Source organism: Mobula birostris, chromosome 12 (genome assembly GCF_030028105.1).
Source record: "Mobula birostris isolate sMobBir1 chromosome 12, sMobBir1.hap1, whole genome shotgun sequence".
Taxonomy (NCBI): domain Eukaryota; kingdom Metazoa; phylum Chordata; class Chondrichthyes; order Myliobatiformes; family Myliobatidae; genus Mobula; species Mobula birostris.
In genome coordinates, this window is record NC_092381.1 from 7280724 (window position 1) to 7302881 (window position 22158).

Sequence of the window (22158 nt, forward strand, 5' to 3'; positions counted from 1 at the left end):
AGGAACCCCACGCCTTCATGGATGGAGAGACCATACAAGTTCCTTACAGGCAGTGGTGGGAATTGAACCTGGGGCGCTGGTACTGTAAAGCGTTGCACTACCAGGCATGAGGTGACTCAGGGCAACAGTTCAGGAGTGCTGAGGACACTTTGTAATTTCATTATTTGCTCACCTCTATCCTGCCTACGTTCTGTGGATCCTTCTCAAACCTTATCATGTTCCTCCGTGGTTTTCCTTCCCTCTCGTTCCGTAATGTCCTCCAGCCTCTCAGCTCTCTGACCTCAGTGCTCCCCTGTTCCTATCTAATGTACATATCTAATTTTAATTGTCCACCATGTACCTTAACCTGATTGAGTCACAGAGCTATACAGCACAAGTACAGGCTCTTCGGCCCGACTGGTCAATGCTGACCACATTGTTACCCAAACAGTCCCATTTTCCTGCGGTCAGCCCATAGCCACCTGTGTGCCTATTCAAGTGCTCTGCCGCTCCAGAGAAAGGGGAAGATTAGCTTTAATTGTCACGGTTACATCCAAACATCGAAACATAGAGTGAGATGCGTCATCTGTGTCAACGACCAACACAGCCCAAAAGCATTGTTATGCTTCTGTCACCAAAATAGCGTGCCCTCAGCTGACTAACTCTAACCCGGATGTCTTTGGAGAGTGGCAGGAAACCAGAGCTCTCAGAGGAAACTATGCAGTCATGGGGAGAACGTACAAACTCCTTACAGACAGTGGAAGGAATTGAACCCCAGTCTGTGATTCCAGCTCTAGTTAATCAATCCAAGTTTGTCTAACCTCTTGTTATAGCACATGCCCTCCAATCCAGGCAGCGTCCAGGTAAACCTCTTCTGTATGTTCTCCAAAGCCTCCACAACCTCCCTATAATGCATTGACCAGAACTGAACCCAATAATCCAGATGTGGCCAAGATAGAGCTCTCTAAAGATGCAACATAACATCCTGTCTCTGGACTTAATTAACTACGTCGTATGTCTTTCTTATCGTCCCATCAACCCCATCAGGTTGGACTTGGATTGTCAGGAGGACACTAAAGTTATTAGGGTTAGTTAACGACCCTCGGTAACTAGCTGACCAGAACTAACATGGGCTCATTCCTTCCCCTAGGATGGACAGGAGCACACCCATGCCTTCATTCATAGCGGAGAAACCACCCGTTTCTGCGTGGTTGAGGAGACCCAGAATGGTACGTTCCTAGTCCCCGATCTGCTCAGGGTCATAGAGTCCATCCAGCTGAGCTTGGCGGTGGGCTACCTCTGAAACGGTCAGTGTAGCCTGGGCAATGCTGTGATTCCCAGTCCGTGTGGGATGGCCTCAGTGAGTGATTGATAAACATCACAAGCAAGGGAAAATCTGCAGGTGCAGAAATCCGAGCAACTCCCACAAAAATGCCGGAGCAACTCAACAGGCCAGGCAGCATCTATGGAAAAGAGTTCAGTTGACATTTCAGGCCGAAACCCTTTGGCAGGACTGGAGAAAAATAGATGAGGAGGTAGATTTAAAAGGTGGGGCGAGGGGAGAGAGAAACACCAGGTGATAGTGAAACCTGGAGGGGGAGGGGATGAAATAAAGAGCTGGGAAGGAAGTTGATATAAGAGACAGAAGAACATGGATGAAAGAGAAGGGGGGAGGCGATGGGTGGACAAGGAGATAAGGTGAGAGAGGGAAAATGGTGAAGGGGGAAGGATAAGTGCCAGGAGGGAGATCAGTGGGGAGGGGCGAGTGGATAAGGGAGTTGTGTAGGGAGCGATCCCTGTGGAAAGCAGGAAGTGGGAGTGGGGTGGAGGGAAAGATGTGCTTGGTGGCGGGATCCCATTAGATATGGTGGATGTTTCGGAGAATTATGTGCTGGATGCAGAGGCTGATCCATCGCCTGTTCACAGGAGGCATGGCTCAGAGGACATAGAACAGCACAGTACAGAAACAGGCCCTTCAGCCACCGTGTTGTGTCAAAACAATTCAATTTGTAATTAAATGGCCAACTAACTAATCTCCTTTGCCTGCACAATGTACCTATCCTTCCATTTTCCTCATTCATGTCTCTATCCAAACATTCCTTAAAAGTCGCTACTGTATCTGCCTCTCCAGGTAACGCATTCCAGGCACCCTTCACTCTCTGTGTAAAAGACCTGCCACTCACATGTGCTTTGAAATTACCTCCTCTCATCTTCAGTGTGTGCCCTCTGGTATTAGACCATGAGATCATAAGATAAAGGAGCAGGATTAAGACATATGCCCATTGAGTTTGCTCTGTCATTTCATCACGGCTGATCCAATTTTCCTCTCAGCCCCAATCCCCTGCCTTCCCCCCCCCCCCAATATCCCTTCATGCCCTGACCACTCAAGGAACTATCAACCTCTGCTTAAGTATATATATAGACTTGGACCCCATTGCTGCCTGTGGCAAGGAATTCCACAGATTCACCACACTCCTCATCTTCCTCCCCATCCTCATTCTAAAAGGAAACCCCTCTATTCTGAGGCTGTGTCCTCCGGCCATCGATGCTCCCACCATAGGAAACATCCTCAGAGCCATCAAACGCTCTTCGTATGACAAGCTATTCAATCCTGGAATCATTTTTGTGAACCTCCTTTGAACCCTCTCCAGTTTCAGCACATCCTTTCTAAGATAAGGGGCCAAAAATGCTCACAATACTCCAAATGAGGCCTCACCAGAGCTTTATAAAGTCTCAACATTACATCCTTGCTTTTATATTCTAGTCCTCTTGAAATAAATGCCAACATTGCATTTGCCTTCCACATCAGAGACTCAACCTGCAAATGAACCTTTAGGGAATCCTGCACAAGGACTCCCAAGCCCCTTTTTTTAGGCATCCGTTAGTCTTGTGCGCCTTGGAAGGTTTTCAGGGCACAGGCTTGGGCAAGGTTGTATGAAAGACCAGCAGTTGTCTATGCTGCAAGTCTCCCCTCTCCACGCCACCGATGTTGTCCAAGGGAAGGGCATTAGAACGCATACAGCTTGGCATTGGTGTCATCGCAGAGCAATGTGTGGTTAAGTGCCTTGCTCAAGGACACAACACGCTGCCTCAGTTGAGGCTCGAACTAGCGACCTTCAGATCACTAGACTGACGCCTTAACCACTTGGCCAAGCGCCTCAGCCCCTTTGCACATCAGCTTTTTTGTATTTTCTCTTCATTTAGAAAATAGTACATCCTTTCATTACTTCTACCAAAGTGCATGACCATACACTTCCCAGCACTGTATTCCTTCTTTGCCATTCTCCTAATCTATCTGAGTCCTTCTGTAGCCTTTATATTTACTCAAAACTATCTGCCCCTCCACCTATCCTCATATTAGCTGCAAACTTTGTAACAAAACCATCAATTCCATCCTCTAAATCATTGACATATAACATAAAGATCCCAACACAGACCCCTGTGGAACATCACTAGTCACTGGCAGCCAACCAGAGAAGGTTCCCTTTATCCCCACTCTTTGCCTCCTGCCAGTCAGTCAATGCTTTATCCATGCTAGACTCTTTCCTGTAATGCCATGGGCTCGTAGCTTGTTAAGCAGCCTCATGTGTGGCATCTTGTCAGAAGCCTTCTGAAAATCCAAGTACACAACATCAACCGATTCTTCTTTGTCTATTCTGCATGTTATTTAAAGCATTCCAACAGATTTGTTAGACAAGGTTTTCCCTTGAGGAAACCATGCTGACTACGGCCTATTTTATCATGTGCCTCCAAGCACCCTGAGAACTCATCCTTAACAATCGACTCCAATATCTTCCCAAACTCTGAGGTCAATCTAGCTGCCCTATAGTTTCCTTTCTTCTGCCTCTCTCCCTTCCTGAAGAGTGAAACTTCCACCATACAGCTTGTGGCTTCCACAGTGAAGACTGACACAAAATATTTATTCAGTTCATCCGTCATTTCCCTGTCCCACATTACCCCCTCTCCAACATCGTTTTCTAGTAGTCTGATATCCACTCTCGCCTCTCTTTTACACAATAAGTATCTGAAGAAACTTTTGGTATCCTCTTTAATATTATTGGTGAGCTTGCTTTCATATTTCATCTTTACCTTCGAAATGACATTTTTAGTTACTTTCTGTTGGGTTTTGAAAGCTTTGACTTCACTTGTTAGCCACAGTTGTGTCATCTTGCGTTAGAATACCTCTTCCTCTTTGGGACGTATATATCCTGTGCCTTCTGAATTGCTTCCAGAAATTCCACCCATTGCTGCTCTACCGTCATCCCTGCTAGTATTCCTATCCGATCAATTCTGGCGAACTCCTCTCTCATTCCTCTATAATTCCCTTTACCCCACTATATTGGACATTACAACCATACTGTCGGTCTACTCTATCCATGACTCTCATCAGATCTCCGCTCAGCCTCCACCACTCCAGAGAAAACAGCCCAATTTTGTCCAACCTCTTGTTATAACACATGCCCTCTAATCCAGGCAGCAACCAGGTAAACCTATTCTCACCCCCTCCAATCTCTCAACATCCTTCCTGTAATGGGGTGACCAGAACTGTATGCAATACTCCAGATGTGGCCTAACTAGAGTTTTATAAAACTGCAACATAACTTCCTTATTTTTGAAACTGCACATGTAGCTTCCTCTATCTACAACACTCCCCAGGACACCCTGTACCTGTACCCCTCACTAACTCTGTTCAACAACACTCCCCAGGACACCCTGTACCTGTACCCCTCACTCCCTCTGTTCAACAACACTCCCCGGGACACACTGTACCTGTACCCCTCACTCCCTCTGTTCTACAACACCCCCCAGGACATCCTGTACCTGTACCCCTCACTCCCTCTGTTCAACAACACTCCCCGGGACACCCTGTACCTGTACCCCTCACTCCCTCTGTTCTACAACACCCCCCGGGACACCCTGTACCTGTACCCCTCACTCCCTCTGTTCAACAACACCCCCCGGGACACCCTGTACCTGTACCCCTCACTCCCTCTGTTCAACAACACCCCCCGGGACACCCTGTACCTGTACCCCTCACTCCCTCTGTTCAACAACACCCCCCGGGACACCCTGTACCTGTACCCCTCACTCCCTCTATTCAACAACACCCCCCAGTCATCATCATCATCATGAGTGATCATTCGTAGTCGAGTATGATTCTTCTCCTGGTGGTTGATCTGGTCACTCGTGGGTCTTGAGATGACTGAAGAGGCCGATCTGTGATCCACAAGTTCTATTGCAGTGTTGGCAGGTGTAGGTCATTGAGGTGGTGATGGATGTAACTGGTTGGGCCTTTCCTAGTCTCTCCTTACGTTGAAGGTGCTTAGTCTCAGTGGGACGGTGGAGATATTCTTCGAGCTGTGCAGTCCCCTCATCCACAGTCCTTCTCCAGCTTCCCCTACCCTGTATTAATTTCTCCCATCCACTCAGGTTGCTGTGGCACTTCCTCAGCTGGGTCTTGATCGTCTCCTTGAACCGCTTTCTCTGCCCTCCAGGAGTGCGCTTCGCATCCTTGAGTTGGCCGAACAGGAATTGTTTAGGGAAGCAGGAGTCAGGCACATCGATAATGTGGCTGACCCATCACAATCAGTGTTGAGTCACGATTGTGGCTATGGTTTTAATGTTAGCTTCCTCCAGGATGCTGGAGTTAGTACGCCTGTTCTTCCAGCTAACTCAGAATCTTTCTGAGGCATCTTCGATGTAAGTTTCCAGGGATTTTATGTGCCTGCTGGACCAGAAGCTTGGTGTTGGTCTTAATATCCTGATCTTCAAAAGGTTTCTCAACCTGGCAGAAGCTCCACTCGCACACCCTATTCTGCGATTTACTTCAAGGTCAGCGTTGGCTCTTGAAGAAAAAAGGCTACCAAGATATGGGAAATGATCAGCGTTCTGCAGAGGGATGTTTCAACTTGGATGGTTGGAGGTTTAGGAGCTCAATCTGGAGCAGGTTGGTGCAGGGCTTGGGTTTTCTTGATGTTTGCATCAAGTCCCAGGAGCTTGTATGCTCTGACAAAAGCTCCCATGATGCACTGCAGATCCTCCTCAGAGTGAGCTACGATTGTGTTGTTGTCTGCAGATTGGAGCTCCATGATGGATATAGTTGACACCTTGCTCTTTGCCTTGAACCTGTTAAGGTTAAAGAGCCTCCTATCTGTCTGATAGAGAATCTGGACTCCTTGTATGAAAACTTGGCCTGTGATGTGAAGAATGGTTGTAATAAAAAAAGCAAAGAGTTGGGGCAATGATGTACCCCTGTTTGACCCCGGTCTCAACATTAAAAGGTGCTGTTTCAGAACCGCTGTTGCTGATGACTGTTGCACTCATATCATTGCGTAAGAGCTGGAGGATCTTGAGGTATTTCTCTGGGCACCCGATTTTGGACAACACCCGCCAAATGGCAAGGCATTTTACAGAGTCAAATGCTTTTGTAAGGTCTATGAAGGCCATATAAAGTGGGAGATTTTGTTCCAGGCTTCCTCCTGCAATTGGGGTAGTGTAAAAATCATGTCAGATATTTCTCTGGCTGGACGGAGGCCACACTGAGACTTAGGCAGGAGAGCTTCTGCCAGAGGTGAAAGCAGGTCACATAAAATTTGGGTGAACATCTTTCCTGTTGTAGAGAGGAGGGAGATGCCTTTATAATTTCCACAGTCAGCTTTGTCACCCTTTTTGAAGAGTGTGACAATCAGGGCATCCCTGGGTGCAGCTGGAATCTTCTCCTGGTCCCACATCTTGACAAGCAGGTCATGAATATGATTTAAAAGTTCTGTGCCTCCTTCCTTGAGGACTTCTGTTGTAATTCCATCAGGTCCAGTGGCCTTGTTGTTCCTCAATTTCTTGCAAGCTGTCTGCACCTCTTTGATACTGGGTGGCTCACTCATCTCTTCTTTCATGGGTCCTTGTGGGAGGGGTTGACAACTTCAATGTCAACAGAGGTGTTAGGATTAAGTAGCCCTGGAAAGCGTTCCTTCCATTGAGAATTGATGGCATCATTGTCCTTGGGCAGCCTTTGTCCATCTTTGGAGCGAAAGGGGTTTAGGCCATGATGGTTTGGACCATAGACTACCTTGAGTGCAATAAAGAAATCCTGATATCACCTGAGTCAGCAGGCTGCTGTGTTTCTAGGGATCTCTCAGTCCACCACTGATTCTTTTTTTCCCTTACTCTACGCTGGACTACGGGCTTAGCTGTGGAGTGGGCTTATCTTTTTGCGTTACCGTTGATGTTCTTCTGCCAGGCACAGATAGTTTTCGTTTTGTTGTTCATTAGCTCTTCTATTTCATTGTCATTTTCATCAAACCAGTCTTTGTTTTTCCTGGTCTTGTACCCAATGATGCTTTTACAAGTATCAAGGATGGTGGTCTTCAGTGTGCTTTGGGAATCTTTCAGAAAGGGCAGCCTGGAGATGTTGTACATTCACTGTATCTTCTTTAGGCTCTCGATGTTGAAACTGGGATGGCTCAGCTTCTTTTACACTCTACTCCTCCGCATGATTTTGATGGACGTTTGTGAGTGAGTAAACTGTTGGTCTGTCCCACCATCATCAGCATTGATCATGGCTCTTATATTCTTTACACCTCTGCCAACCCTCCTCCAAACAATGACATAGTCGATAAGATGACAAGTCCTTGAACGGGGATGCATCCATGAAGCTCTCACCTTATTTCTCTGGCGGAACAGGGTGTTGGTGATGGTCAAGTCATGTTCAGCACACTTGGAGAGTAAGAGCACTCCACTGGAGTTGATGTTACCAACATCTTCCTTCCCAATTGTGCCTTTCCATGAGTCACTGTCCCTGCCAACTCTAGCATTGAAATCTCCAAGAAGAATGACAATATATCTGATAGTATGCGGTCTAGGTCAACATAGAATGTCTCTTTAACATCGTCTGGTGAGTCTAGGGTTGGAGCGTGAGCACTCACAGTTGTAGCCATTTGGTTGTTAGCGAGTTGAAGATGCATGGTCATGAGATGCAATTTGGAAAGGTGGCTGATGATGCTGTTCATTAGGGTGAATCCAACTCCGTGGATTCTGGGTTCATCTGCCGATTTCCCCTTCCAGGAAAAGATGTAACCACCCTTCTTCTCCTTCAATTGTCCTTCCTTGGCCAATCACATTTCAGAGAGAGTGGCAAGGTCAATTCGGAATCTCTTCGGCTCTCTTGAGATGATGGCAGTACGTCTTTCAGGGTGATTGCTGGTTTCGCTCTCCGTAAGTGTTCAGCACAATCCAGGCTCCAAGTTCATCTGCTTTTATTTCACACTGCAGTATGGTGATCCCACTGGATGCGGTAATCCAGTCAGGAGTGAGGAGGCAGGCTATTTTTAGGGTACCTTTCCCGCGAGAGGTGAGCAGAGTGGGTCCAGAATAGAGGTGCTCGGCCATGGGGGCAGCTGTCAAAAAGCTCTGTCTGTCTCAATCCAAGAGCAAGACAACTGTACCTAACACCCTGTGTGCCAGGTTGTGGCTGAGAGCTCCCAGACTTCACTGTCTTGCTTCAGTCACCGCTTCCTGATTGCCACAAGATTGCCAAGCCAGGAAAAATTCCTGTGCGTGAGGCCTTTTAGCATTGGGAGACTGATGCACAAGCAGCCGCCTCACAGTCCTTGACAGAGAAAGGGCCAAAATCCAATGGCATGGAGACCGAGACGATTGGCAGCCCTCTTCCGCTGCAGCCCTCCTCCACCTGCACAGCCGTTGTGGTGGGCCTTGTAGTTCCGAGATTCCGGAGACTCTGATTTACCATAATCTTCCACCTGCTCTACTGCTGAGGCCTTAGTTGCACCATGCATCATCTGCATCCTCACCCTACCAGGAGCTAAACTCCAGACGGCATCACTCTCAGGATCCCACAAGCGTCTCCATCACCATAAGGTACAGTACCCTGGACACCCTGTCCTAGGTGGTGTAGGTTCTTCATGCTGGATCTATCTATTTATTTATCTATCTGTCTACCTGTCTGTCTGCCTGTCTAATTTGCTTAGATCTATGTAGAGCAGAGAACAAGCTGTGCCACCAACCAACCCAGTTATTTAACACTAGCCTCATCACAGGACAATTGACAACACCAATTAGCCTACTAACCTGTACGTCTTTGGACTGAGGGAGGAAACCAGAGCACCAGGAGGAAATCCATATCGCCACAGGGATAACACACAAACTCCTTACAGACGACACCAGAAATGAACTCCAGACAATGAGTTCCCAAGCAGTAATAGCATTGCGCTCACCGTTACACTACCGTGGTGCTGCCTTCTTTTCAAGATGTCCTTAATGGTGGTGAGGTTAGGAGCCATCATGGAGCTGGCCGAGTCTACAATCTTCTACAACTTTCCCCGATCCTGTGCATTGGAGTCTCCATACCAGACGATGATGCAACCAGTCAGAATGCTCTCCACAAAGTGCTGGAGGAACTCAACACGCCAGGCAGCATCCATGGGAAAGAGTAAACAGTTGACTTTTCGAGACGAGACCCTTCATCAGTCATGCTGCCTAGTCTGCTGAGTTCCTCCAGCATTTTGTGTGTATTGCCTGTATTTCCAGCGTCTGCAGATTTTCTTGTGTTTGAGAATGCTCTCCACGGTACACCTGTATAGATTTGATAGTCTTTGGTGACTTACCAGATTACATATTTTTGGTTTGCAGAGCCAGCCGTGATTCATTCTGGAATCAAAGACATGCAGGTGCTGAAGACAATGCAATCTGGGTTCGAGGGCTTTCAGAAGGACCGCTTCACCACACTTCCTGAAGTGAAGGATCGGATCTTCTCCACCGTTGTGTACGCCAAGTGGCGCTACAGCACGTCAAGGCCAATCAACTTCGATGCCGTCTGGTACATTGGTGTAACCAAAGCGCTGCTATTGGTGGGGTCATTCAAGGCAATTCCCTCACATCAACCCCACTCTCCTCGAATGTCTCGGCCACCATGTCACTGGGAATGTGTTTAGACCACGCATAGCCCTGTAAGGAACAAGGACAGATTCCTTGGAAAGATCATTGTGAACAGTTTTGGGCCCCTTATCTGAGAAAGGACGTGCTTGCATTGGACAGGGTCCAGAGAAGGTTCACGAGAATGATTCCAGGGATGAAACAGTTCTGGTGTGAGGAGTGTTTGATGGCTCTAGGCCAGTACTCGCCGGAGCTTGGAAGAATGTGGGGGTGGGGGGGAATCTCAGTGAAACCTATAAACTATTAAAAGGCCTGGGTAGAGTGGACGTGGAGAGGATGTTTCCTGTAGTGGGGGAGTCTAGGACCAGAGGGCACAGTTTCAGAATAGGAGGACTTGTCTTAAGAGCAGAGATGAGAAGGAATTTCTTAGCCAGAGGTTGGTGAATCGATGGAATTCATTACCACAGATGGATATGGAGGCCAAGTCATTGGGTATAGAGCTCAAAAGTAGCGACGTAATGGAGTTTTTAACATCATAAACCAGTGAGTTGTCTATTATGTCTCCCCGTTCACTGGGAAAATGGAGACACCTTTTTCTCCCTTATTGGGGAGAGAGAGAACCTGTGGTATGTCGAATGCCGGGTGAAACGCGAAGTCTTTGGGGTAACTGCAAGTCTGTGTCTTTACTGTTGCTTTGCTCACGCTTGAGTGCGCGGTGGCGATGTTTGCTTTGTTTTGCTGGTGGGGGGAGGGGGATCGTTGCTCGCTGCCACGTCCACGCGGGAGAGGGGGGAGCTGGGGGGGCTTTGGAGTTCTTAGTTTATCTGTCGTTCATTCTTTGGGGCACTTCTCTGTTTTCATGGATGCTCGCAAAGAAAAAGCATTTCAGGATGTATATTGTATACATTTCTCTGACACTAAACTGAATCTTTGAACCTTTGATATTTAATGTGGAGGTTAATGGGTTCTTGATTAGTCAAGCATCAATAGTCATGGGAGAAGGCAGGAGAATGGGATTGAGAGGGATAATAAATCAGACATGATGGAATGGTGGAACAGACACAATGGGCCGAATGGCCTGATTTTGCTCCTATGTTTTATAGTGTGATGTTCTATGGTCTTTCCTCCACACGGATTGTACTCAGAGTGGTGGGTACTCTCAGGGACGGTTTTGGACACAGATACGATAGGGGCATTCAGGAGGATTTCTTTCAGGCACATGAATGAGCAGAGATTGGAGGGAGAGGGAGGGATATGGACCATGTGGAGGCAGAAGAGATTAGGTGCCAGTGGCTCTGGCAGGTTTGTACAACGTCGTAGGCACCGGAAGTGTGGTGACCCTTGCCGGCTGTTCAGCACAATCCTTGCTGATTTGATTGGGTGCAAAATGACACATTTCTCTGTGGGTTTCAGTGTTTCGACGTCCGTGTGACTAACAGAGCTAAACTCCTATCTTCTAAAGCTAAGGATGTGCTGGGGGCAGCTGCAAGAACCACCACGCATTCCGGCGCCAGCATTGCATTCCCACAATGCTTGGCAGAACAACACAAACAACTACAAACCAAAACAACAACAAGGAAACAAGCCCCTTTCTCTGCCCCACCCACCCACCCACCCACTCACACACAGAACCCTTCATCAGTGTAAATGGGGTAATGCACACAAAATGCTGGGGGAACTCAGCAGGTCAGGCAGCATCTATGGAAATGAATAAACAGTCAATGTTTCAGGCCAAGACACTTCATCAGGACTGGGACGAAGGAGGAAGAAGCCGGGACAGGAAGGAGAACAAACTGGCAGGTGATGGGTGAGACCAGGTGAGGGGGAAATAGGGGAGGGGGGATGAAATAAGAAGCTGGGAGCTGGTAGGTGTAAAAGGTAAAGGGCTGAAGAAGACAGAGTCTGATAGGAGAGCCGAGTGGACCATGGAAGAGAGCGAAGGAGGGGAGGAGGGGGAACCAGAGGGAGGTGATAGGCAGCTGATGAGAAGAGAAGGGGCAAGAGGGGAGCCAGAATGGGAAATGGAAACAGAGAGAAGTTCCAAGTTCAAAGTACTATTATTATCAAAGTACTTATGCCACATACAACCTTGTGATTCATCTCCTTGCAGGCAGCCACGAAACAAAAGAAACACAAAGAATCCACACAAGAAAACCCCACAACAAAGACCAACAAACATCCAATATGCAAAAGAGGACAAATTGCACAAACAGTTTTTGAAAAAGTCAACAAGCAGTACATCGAACGTGACCCACAGAGAACGGGGAGGAGGGAGGTGGGAGGAATTACTGCAAGCTGGAGAATTCAGTGTTCATGCCGTAAGGATAGGGGCTACCCAGATGTTGCTCCTCCCTATGTGTCCACACATTTACCAGTAAGGGTCTGCCTTTCACCACCCTAATGCCACTGGGGATCTTGCAGCCTCTGAGAGAGCGGGGAAACTGAGGAAGCAGCTGAAATTGAGTTTATCGTTCCTCCTAGGAATACTGTGAAGGATTCCATCCTCGAGTCGTTCGCTGGTCCCTACGATTGTGGAATCTATTCCCGGTCTGTTCAGAACTCTCTCTACGAAGCTCAGTGTCTCAGTCTGAGCAGGGCTCCAGAGGTCAGTGCTTGTTCTGTGGAGTTGGTTTCTCCCATCATGAACCCCTGAGAACCCAATAAATCTGGACCCATCTTCACTCAATACCTGCCCGTGCTCTGGACCACTCCACTCTCAATAAGCAACCCAACCTCAACCAGCAGTTGCCCACTCTCCTCAACAACTTACCTTTCTCTTGTGGACTAATCCTCACTGACGGATTCTATATCAACAAGGTCACAGGAGTGACCCCGTCACTGGAGTTATATTCTGTCTTCATTAATGTAAGAGATTCTGCAGATGCTGGAAAACAGAAACTGTTTCAGATTTAATATCACTAGCATATGTCATGAACGTTGTTGATTTGCGGCAGCAGTACAGTGTAATGCATAATAATAACAACTGTAATAAATTTTTAAAAAGGCATCCGTTAGTCTTGCGAGACCATGGATCTGCGCCTGGAAAGCCTTCACTCTCCAGGGCGCAGGCCTGGGCAAGGTTGTATGGAAGACCAGCAGTTGCCCATGCTGCAAGTCTCCCCTCTCCACGACACCAATGTTGTCCAAGGGAAGGGCATTAGGACCCATACAGCTTGGCACCAGTGTCATCGCAGAGCAATGTGTGATTAAGTGCCTTGCTCAAGGACACAACACATGTTGCCTCGTCTGGGGCTCGAACTCACGACCTTCGGGTCGCTAGTCCAATGCCTTAACCACTTGGCCATATGCCCACACAACTATAAGAAATATACAAACGTTTGTATATTAAAAATTACATTAAATGAATAGTGCAAAAAGAGAACAAAAAATAGTAAGGCAGTGTGGAGATACTTCCCTACCAAAGGAAGTATAGGGAGCTCCTTCCCTCCGCTAGCCGGCAGGGTGTAGGCGTGGTACCTGCTTAGGCACCCCCCACCGCAATCAGGGTCACGTGAAGCCATGGGAGCAGGTGGTGGATGGTCGTACGAGCGGCTGGTGCATATCACAAATCCTGGTTATGTGACCACTGACACCAGGCAGACAATCTCTGAAGAGAATTGACAATGGATGGGGTCACCCGTCTTGTGAAGACACTGCCTAGAAGAAGGCAATGACAAACCACTTCTGTAGACAAATTTGCCAAGAACAGTCATGGTTCTGGAAAGACCGAGGTCACCCACCTCAAACAACACAGCATATAATGATGATGAGTGCTCATGGGCTTATTGTTCATTCAGAAACGTGATGGTGGAGGGGAAGAAGCTGTTCCTGAAACATTGAGTGTGAGTCCCCGAGCTCCTGTTCCAACTCCATGATGGCAGCAATGACAAGAGGGCCTGTCCTGGGTGATGGGGGTCCTTACTGATGGATGCCACCTTATGCTTAATGGTGGAAATCTTGAGCAATACACACAAAATTCAGAAGAAACTCAGCAGCATCTATGAAGGGGAATATACCACCACCGTTTCGAGCTGAAATCTTCCATCAAGATGGCCAGTTTCGGCCCGAAACACCAACAGTTTTTTCCCTTCCATTGATGCTGCCTGGCCTGAGTTCCTCCAGCATTTTGTGTGCGTTGCTATATTCTGTCTGCGTCACATTCTTCCTTTGATCAGGTCTCCAAACCTCCAAACCAATTGACCTGTATGTCTTTGGAGAAATTGGAGCACCCGCGGGGTCATGGGGAGAGTGTGCAAACTCCATGCAGACAGGTGGGAACTGAACCCCCAGGGTCTCCTGTACTGTGTGATTGAACCCCAGCTGCTGGCGCTGTAAGAGCATTGTGCTAATCGTTACGTTAACATGCCAACCTTAATTAAAACATTGTTTCTTCATCTTTGAATCCCAATTTCTCTTTCTAGGATTCTTAACTTTTTTAGCTAACAAGAAGCACACAACCTTCTGCAATGTAACGTCACTGTCCCTGTGCTCCATGCCCTGACCCATGAAAGCCAACTTGCCAAAAGCCTTCTTCACCACTCTATCACCTGTGGCCAGGAAACTATGTATTCGTACCCTTAGGTCCTTCTGTTCAACACTCCCCAGGGACCTCCAGTGTAGGACATCTGTCAAAATGAGAGCTTGATGGTTGGCAGGTTTCATAGCCAGGGGAGGTACTGAGGACGAGCTCCCACTACTTATTAAGTGTCCCCAATTGTGTACGTCTCAATAGCCACTGACGACCAAGTCCAGCTCCTGACCTTCACATCTGGCTTAGCTACTAAGCCCGGCGGAATCATCTCTACTGACAGGGGAAGGGCAAAAAGAGGCTACTGGTGCCTTAAGACCAGTTGCTTTGGGCAGATGGGGCTTATCAGCTGTGATTGGCAGCTCATCTAGGAGAAGGAAAACTCTGAGCTCAAAGCTCTGCTGCCTCTCTATTCACTCACGGGGAAGGCTTTGGGAGCAAACCCAGAGGGAAAAATCCTGAGATGGAGTTGCTAAGGCAGTCCTACGTTGAGTTCAACACTGAATAGCAACTCCTGTGATACTGCTGGTGCCAAGCTGTGTCGGTCTCTGCTCTTTCTTTAGGTTCATCAGCTGCATGGAGAGGGGGAGACTGTTATGTAGGCAACAGCTTTCTCTCCTTGTTGTACTGTCCTGGCTTGCGTATGACAGCTAGGACATAATATTTAACTTGGAAGATTCTTTATGTCCACCCAGAATTTCCTTGGAGCTGGCAGACGCTTATGCTTGCCACTTTCCTGTACTTACCTAGAGTGGGTTCAGCAGTCCCTGCAGTCAGTTTCATCCCAAATGGCAAGGCTGTATGGTACACGAACACTTTGGCTCATAAATAGCAAGCCCCACCCACATAAATGCCCCAAGATGAATTAACTATCACACTGTCAAAAGTTTGAATATTTTTAAATGTCTTGGTCATCTTCTAAAAGAAAACATACTTAAAGTTAATTGATTAAATTAAGCTGCATTGCTTACCTCTCTCTTTCTTAGCTGTACTTGCATGTCGCCTGAACAGATCAGATATGGCAAAGTTATTTCCCATGGTAGAGGAGTCTAGGACAAGAGGACACGACTTCAGGATTGAAGGACATCCACTTAGAACAGAGATGCGGAGAAATTACTTTAGTCAGAGGGTGGCAAATCTGTGGATATTGTTGCCATGAGTGGCTGTGGAGGCCAAGTCATTGGGTGTATTTAAGACAGAGATAGATAGGTTCTTGATTAGCCAGGGCATCAAAGGGTATGGGGAGAAGGCAGGGGAGTGGGGATGACTGGAAGAATTGGATCAGCCCATGATTGAATGGCAGAGCAGAATCGATGGGCTGAGTGGCCTGCTTCTGCTCCTATATCTTATGGTCTTATAGTCTTAAGATCCATGGTTGACCCCGGCCACTGGAGGTCCTCCTCTGATGAATGGGATGGACTTGATGGACTGAAGGACCTTTCCCTGTGTTGTATCACTCTGTGATCAAACTGGTCCTCACCCCTGGAGCTGTTTGTGTGGAGTTAGCAAACTCCCCCCATTTCCTCCCACACCCTATGGATTGTTAGTGAGTATGGCTATATGTTATTCATCAAAAGGTGTGTGGGGGGGGGGTGGTTTAAGTACCAGTGGGAAGTCAATGGGCAGGTGAGAGGGAACAGGATATAAGGAATTGTGTGGAAGGACAGAACTGATGGAAATGTGCCGAGAGCTAGCATGGATTTGATAGGCGAAGTGGCTTCCCCATGTGGCATGAAGTCAAATAAATATGAGAACATAGCCAAATTTTAAAGTTCAAAGTTCAAAGTAAATTTATTATCAAAGTACGGCAGCAGTGAGAAGAGAGCCTGGCCTGGGTGGTCGGGGTCCTTGATGACAGATGCTGCATTCCTGTAATAGCACTCCATGTAGATGTGTTGAGTGGTGGGGAGGGCTTTACCCACTTCTAGTTGGTTTTTCCATTCAAATGCATTGGTGTTTTCATCCCAAACTGGAATACATAGAAACATAGAAAATAGGAGCAGGAGTAGGCCATCCGGCCCTTCGAGCCTGCACCGCCATTTATTATGATCATGGCTGATCATCCAACTCAGAACACCGCCCCAGCCTTCCCTCCATACCCCCTGATCCCTTTAGCCACAAGGGCCATATCTAACTCCCTCTTAAGTATAGCCAATGAACTGACCTCAACTGTTTCCTGTGGCAGAGAATTCCACAGATTCACCACTCTCTGTGTGAAGAAGTTTTTCCTCATCTCGGTCCTAAAAGGCTTCCCCTCTATCCTCAAACTGTGACCCCTCGTTCTGGACTTCCCCAACATCGGGAACAATCTTCCTGCATCTAGCCTGTCCAATCCCTTTAGGATTTTATACGTTTCAATAAGATCCTCCCTCAATCTTCTAAATTCCAGCGAGTATAAGCCTAGTCGATCCAGTCTTTCTTCATATGAAAGTCCTGCCATCCCAAGAATCAATCTGGGATTAATACAGCTCAGAAAGATGATAAAAATGAGAAAAGCAGCTTCATAATGTAGTTACCATGAGAAAACAAATACCAGCGTGTTGTGAGTGTTACCTTTTTAAATGGAGTTTAATGAAATCTTGGAATTGTGGATGTCTCCAGAGCTGGAAAGCAGCTTTAGGAGCTCTGATCAGATGTGGATTTAAGCGCTGTAACACTGTGTTTAATCCAGGAAGACACACACTGCCAGCTGTAACACTCACCTTTGTGTGCCTCTGTTTTTCAGATGGAAGAGATTGAAATAGTTATGCCAAATAAGCATTACTTCACAATTGATATGACAAAGTTCGGGATTTCAAACAATAATGAGGTGAGTGTTGGATTCTGATGTTTTTAACCCAAGGTTCTTTCAGAAGTCAGGAAAGAAGCACAAAGCTTGTTGCTTCATGATTATTTTATTGAGTGTTAATAGAACAAAGAAAATTTTTGAATGGACAGTAACAGGACCAGACACTAATGTGTGAAGAGAAGGAGAAGCAAAAAGAAATAGGGCACCTAGTAGCTCTTTTTATGCTCTATAGATAAAAAAAACTTCCATTCAAATTCACAGATAAGAATCAACCAATCAGATATCTCCTATTTAAATAACACAACACTGGAGAAGGTTCCAGAATCATACAAATATATCCACCAGGGACATTCTGAACAACTGCATATACATACTGTGACCACTAGGGAACATACTAAACAGTTACACGTAGTTATAAAAAATGCAATCGGGCATAGATTGTTAAATTGCAAACAAAATAACAATTAAACAGTCTAATCCAACATGAGTCCACGTGTTCTGTCGGAAAGAGTGAGCTAAGTTTCTGGAGACAGCAACAAGCTCACTGGATTCATCAAATCTGTAAAGACTCCTTGATGTTGGACCCTGTGGTCTTAATGAAGCACGTGACAGCTTCAAAGGGGCTTGGTACATTGTATGTTGTTGGGTGTAAAAATAAATGTTATAGAAGCAGAGTGCCATCTGAAATGCCACAGTATTATAAATTAAATGCAGCATGTAAGATAACAATGCAATTTGATCATAATAAGTACAAATTTCAGAAGTACCAGCAGGGTCATTTGTCGTAACACAGTTAAAGATTCAAGATCGTTTCATGTAATTCCCAGTATGCAAGTGTAAAGAAGAATGAAATAACCGTTACTCTGGATCCAATAGAGCACAAAAAAACACAATAAGATAAAGAACACTAATAATAAAAACACAGTAAATATAATTACATGAAATAGCTTGTATACAGAGATTGATTGTCTGTCCATAAAGTGACGATAGGCACAGGAGTGTTTGTACGTTAGGTGACTCTGACAGGAAATGATGAAGTAGTGGTGGCTGGGGGTGTGGAGAGGTGGGTTAGTGGGTGAAGGTGTTGATCAGCCTCACTGCTTGGGGAAAGGAACTGTTTTTGAGTTCGCTGGTCTGGTTATATTGAATTCATTCAACTGCGGCTGTTGGAAATCTGAAATAAAATCAAAGTGCCATGAACACACAGCAGGTCGGACAGCTTCTGTGGAGAGAGTGATGAGGTGAAAACATCTGAGAAATTGGGTTAGAATCAGATTCATTATCACTGATTTATATAGAACCAGTATTTGCCCTTCGGCCCACAATTTTGTGCTGTCATTATTCCCCCCTCACCCCCATTCCCATCAACTCACCCCAGATTCCACCCCTCATCCACACACTGGGGACAATTTACAGTGACCAATTAAAATTGCACAACATCTGCAGAATCCCTTGTATCATAGAACACTACAGCAGAGTACAGGCCCTTCAGTCCATGATGTTGTGCTGACCTTTTAACCTACTCTAGGATCAATCTAACCCTCCACTCCCACATAGCCCTCCATTTTTCTATCATCCATGTGCCTATCTAGGAATCTCCTAAATGCCCCCAGTGTATCTGCTTCCACCAGCACTCCTGGCACACACTCTACACTATTCTGTGTTTAAACGTCACAAGAGGCATGAAGTTTGTTGTTTTGCGGCAGTAGCACAGTGCAAAGACTTAAAATGCTATAAATCACAAAATAAATAAGCAGATCAAAAGATAATAATAAGGTAGTATTTAGGGGTTCAGAGTGTAGAGGAAAGATGATGTCAAAATAATGTGCAAGACCCTTCAGCCAGCCAGAGACTTTTTCCCAGGGCCAAAGTGGCTAACACAAATGAGCATAATTTTAAGGTGTTTGGTGGGAAGTATAACGGGGCATGTCAGAGGTAGCTTTTTTTTTGCACGGAGAACGATAGATGCATGGAACTAGAGGCAGATACATGAGGGACATTTAAGAAACTCTTAGACAGGCACGTGGATGATAGAAAAATGGAGGGCTCTGTGGGAGGGAAGGGTTAGATTGATCTTGGAGTAGGTTAAAAGGTTGGCACGAAATTGTGGGCCGAATGGCCTGAGCTGTGCTGTAATGCTGTAGGTTCTAAAAGGAGTACATGGAAAGGTACAGAAACAGGCCTTTCGGCCCATTACGCTGATGCCAACCATGATGCCAATTCAATCTGCTCAGCTGCTGCACGTGGCCAATATCCCTCCATTCCATGTCTGGTTCCTTTGCCTGTATCTTTTAGAATTGATTTTAAAGTTCTCTTTCTTGTCTTTAAAGCTCTTAATGATCTGGAACCGGGTTACATCACAGAATGGGATACATTTGTTTTACAACCATGCTGGAGCTTTCAGCTCTTCTTCTGCTGCCCTCTTGAAATTAAACAATCTCCCTCAAAAGATAACAGGCAGGTCAGCCTTTCTGACCTATGTTCCCAAACTGTGGAATTCAATACCTAAAACTATAAGGGATGCAGACTGAGTTGACACTTTTAACAACTAGCTCAAAACTTATTTAACCTTGCTTTTAACTGATATTTATGTCTTCTATCTTCATTTTGATTTTTGATTTTGACACTTGCACTTTATCCCATTGTAAAGCATTCTGAACTACATCATCTGTGTGATAAGTGCTTGATAGAGTTAATATTATCCTTATTATTATTTTTTTCTTCTTAGCTCAAGATGCTAAAACCTGAGGTACGGGCATAGCCAAGCACACTCATTTCTCAGTTGCTAGGAACTTTCAGACTACTCTAGTGGTGTTTAGTACAGTATTCTGGCTTTCTAAACTGTGCAACTGTTGATGAAGTTTGCCTCTATGCTGTCCTGTTGGTCCCAAGTTCCATTACTTGGTAGTATACACGCATTATGAAAGTGTTTACTTCTAATGACCATTTCATGTGTGTCTTTCTTCTCTTAACTGCTTGAGTGGGCTCAGTTGTAAGTGAACTGCTCCCCTGAGCAGTACATGTAGCAGTCACAGCCTGTGGTGCTGAGGGGCTACTTTGAATGCTGGTAGTACCTTTTTTTGGGTTTCCCGGAGCCCACCCGCCGATTCAGCAGTGCACTGCCAGCAGTTCGCTTACTGTCCTGCACAGCGCTCGCTCCAGGCACGTCCTGGCGATCCCCAGACAGTGGCTGTGTCACTCTGTTACGTAGACATGTCTCCATTTCTGAAGTGAGAAGGCATTGCTTTTTATTCCTGACACGAAGAAAAGACGCTGACCGGAACACCACCCATCTGGGTACAGACGTTCCTGGATGTTATTGTTATTAATAACTAGTTTCTCCATCCATAGATGCTGCTTGACCTGCTGGGTGTTTCAAAACACTGAGAATTTCACTGTGTGCTTGAATGTACTCGTGATGAATAAACTTGGATCTTGAATCTGTGAAAGGCTAAAGTTAGTGAATTCAATTAACTAACTCCAACACTGATGTCTGTTATTTACCTCCTGTAGGTTCTGCTGCCGACAGATAATCCGTATGGGAATATTACAGGAACTGTACGGAGGAGATTTGCATCCAAGCTGTAGAAAATGTCCTACTGGAGATAGTGCTAATCATGTACACAGCAGAAATAACCACCGATGTAGCCGTATGATTGAAGCGTTCTGAATAAATGCAATAAAATTGTAACGCAAACAGGAATTCTGCAGATGCTGGAAATTCAAGCAACACACATCAAAGTTGTTGGTGAACACAGCAGGCCAGGCAGCATCTGTAGGAAGAGGTGCAGTCGACGTTTCAGGCCGAGACCCTTCGTCAGGACTAACTGAAGAGTGAGTAAGGGATTTGAAAGTTGGAGGGGGAGGGGGAGATCCAAAAGGATAGGAGAAGACAGGAGGGGGAGGGATAGAGCCAAGAGCTGGACAGGTGATTGGCAAAAGGGGATACGAGAGGATCATGGGACAGGAGGTCCAGGTAGAAAGACGGGGGGGGGGGGAGAGACCCAGAGGATGGGCAAGAGGTATATTCAGAGGGACAGAGGGAGAAAAAGGAGAGTGAGAGAAAGAATGTGTGCATAAAAATAAGTAACAGATGGGGTACGAGGGGAGGTGGGGCCTTAGCGGAAGTTAGAGAAGTCGATGTTCATACCATCAGGTTGGAGGCTACCCAGACGGAATATAAGGTGTTGTTCCTCCAACCTGAGTGTGGCTTCATCTTTACAGTAGAGGAGGCCGTGGATAGACATGTCAGAATGGGAATGGGATGTGGAATTAAAATGTGTGGCCACTGGGAGATCCTGCTTTCTCTGGCAGACAGAGCGTAGATGTTCAGCAAAGCAGCCTCCCAGTCTGCGTCGGGTCTCGCCAATATATAAAAGGCCACATCGGGAGCACCAGATGCAGTATATCACCCCAGTCGACTCACAGGTGAAGTGTTGCCTCACCTGGAAGGACTGTTTGGGGCCCTGAATGGTGGTAAGGGAGGAAGTGTAAGGGCATGTGTAGCACTTGTTCCGCTTACACGGATAAGTGCCAGGAGGGAGATCAGTGGGGAGGGTTGGGGGGGACGAATGGACAAGGGAGTTGCATAGGGAGCGATCCCTGCGGAATGCAGAGAGAGGAGTGGAGGGAAAGATGTGCTTAGTGGTGGGATCCCGTTGGAGGTGGCAGAAGTTACGGAGAATAATATGTTGGACCCGGAGGCTGGTGGGGTGGTAGGTGAGGACCAGGGGAACCCTATTCCTAGTGGGGTGGCGGGAGGATGGAGTGAGAGCAGATGTACGTGAAATAGGGGAGATGCGTCTAAGAGCAGAGTTGATAGTGGAGGAAGGGAAGCCCCTTTCTTTAAAAAAGGAAGACATCTCCCTCGTCCTAGAATGAAAAGCCTCATCCTGAGAGCAGATGCGGCGGAGATGGAGGAATTGCGAGAAGGGGATGGCGTTTTTGCAAGAGACAGGGTGAGAAGAGGAATAGT

General features: G+C 46.5%; 1 protein-coding gene across 1 annotated transcript in view; it reads left to right on the forward strand.

Moving 5' to 3' along the window:
- uox (urate oxidase) overlaps positions 1-20874 on the forward strand; it is a 44860-nt gene extending 23986 nt beyond the window's left edge. Inside the window, exons 4-8 of the mRNA XM_072274582.1 lie at positions 1130-1208; positions 9625-9811; positions 12349-12472; positions 17121-17204; positions 20697-20874. Coding sequence (XP_072130683.1) covers positions 1130-1208; positions 9625-9811; positions 12349-12472; positions 17121-17204; positions 20697-20771 — 549 coding nt within the window. The 3' untranslated portion in view covers positions 20772-20874. The remainder of the gene's footprint in view (positions 1-1129; positions 1209-9624; positions 9812-12348; positions 12473-17120; positions 17205-20696) is intronic.
- Positions 20875-22158: the final 1284 nt, after the last annotated feature.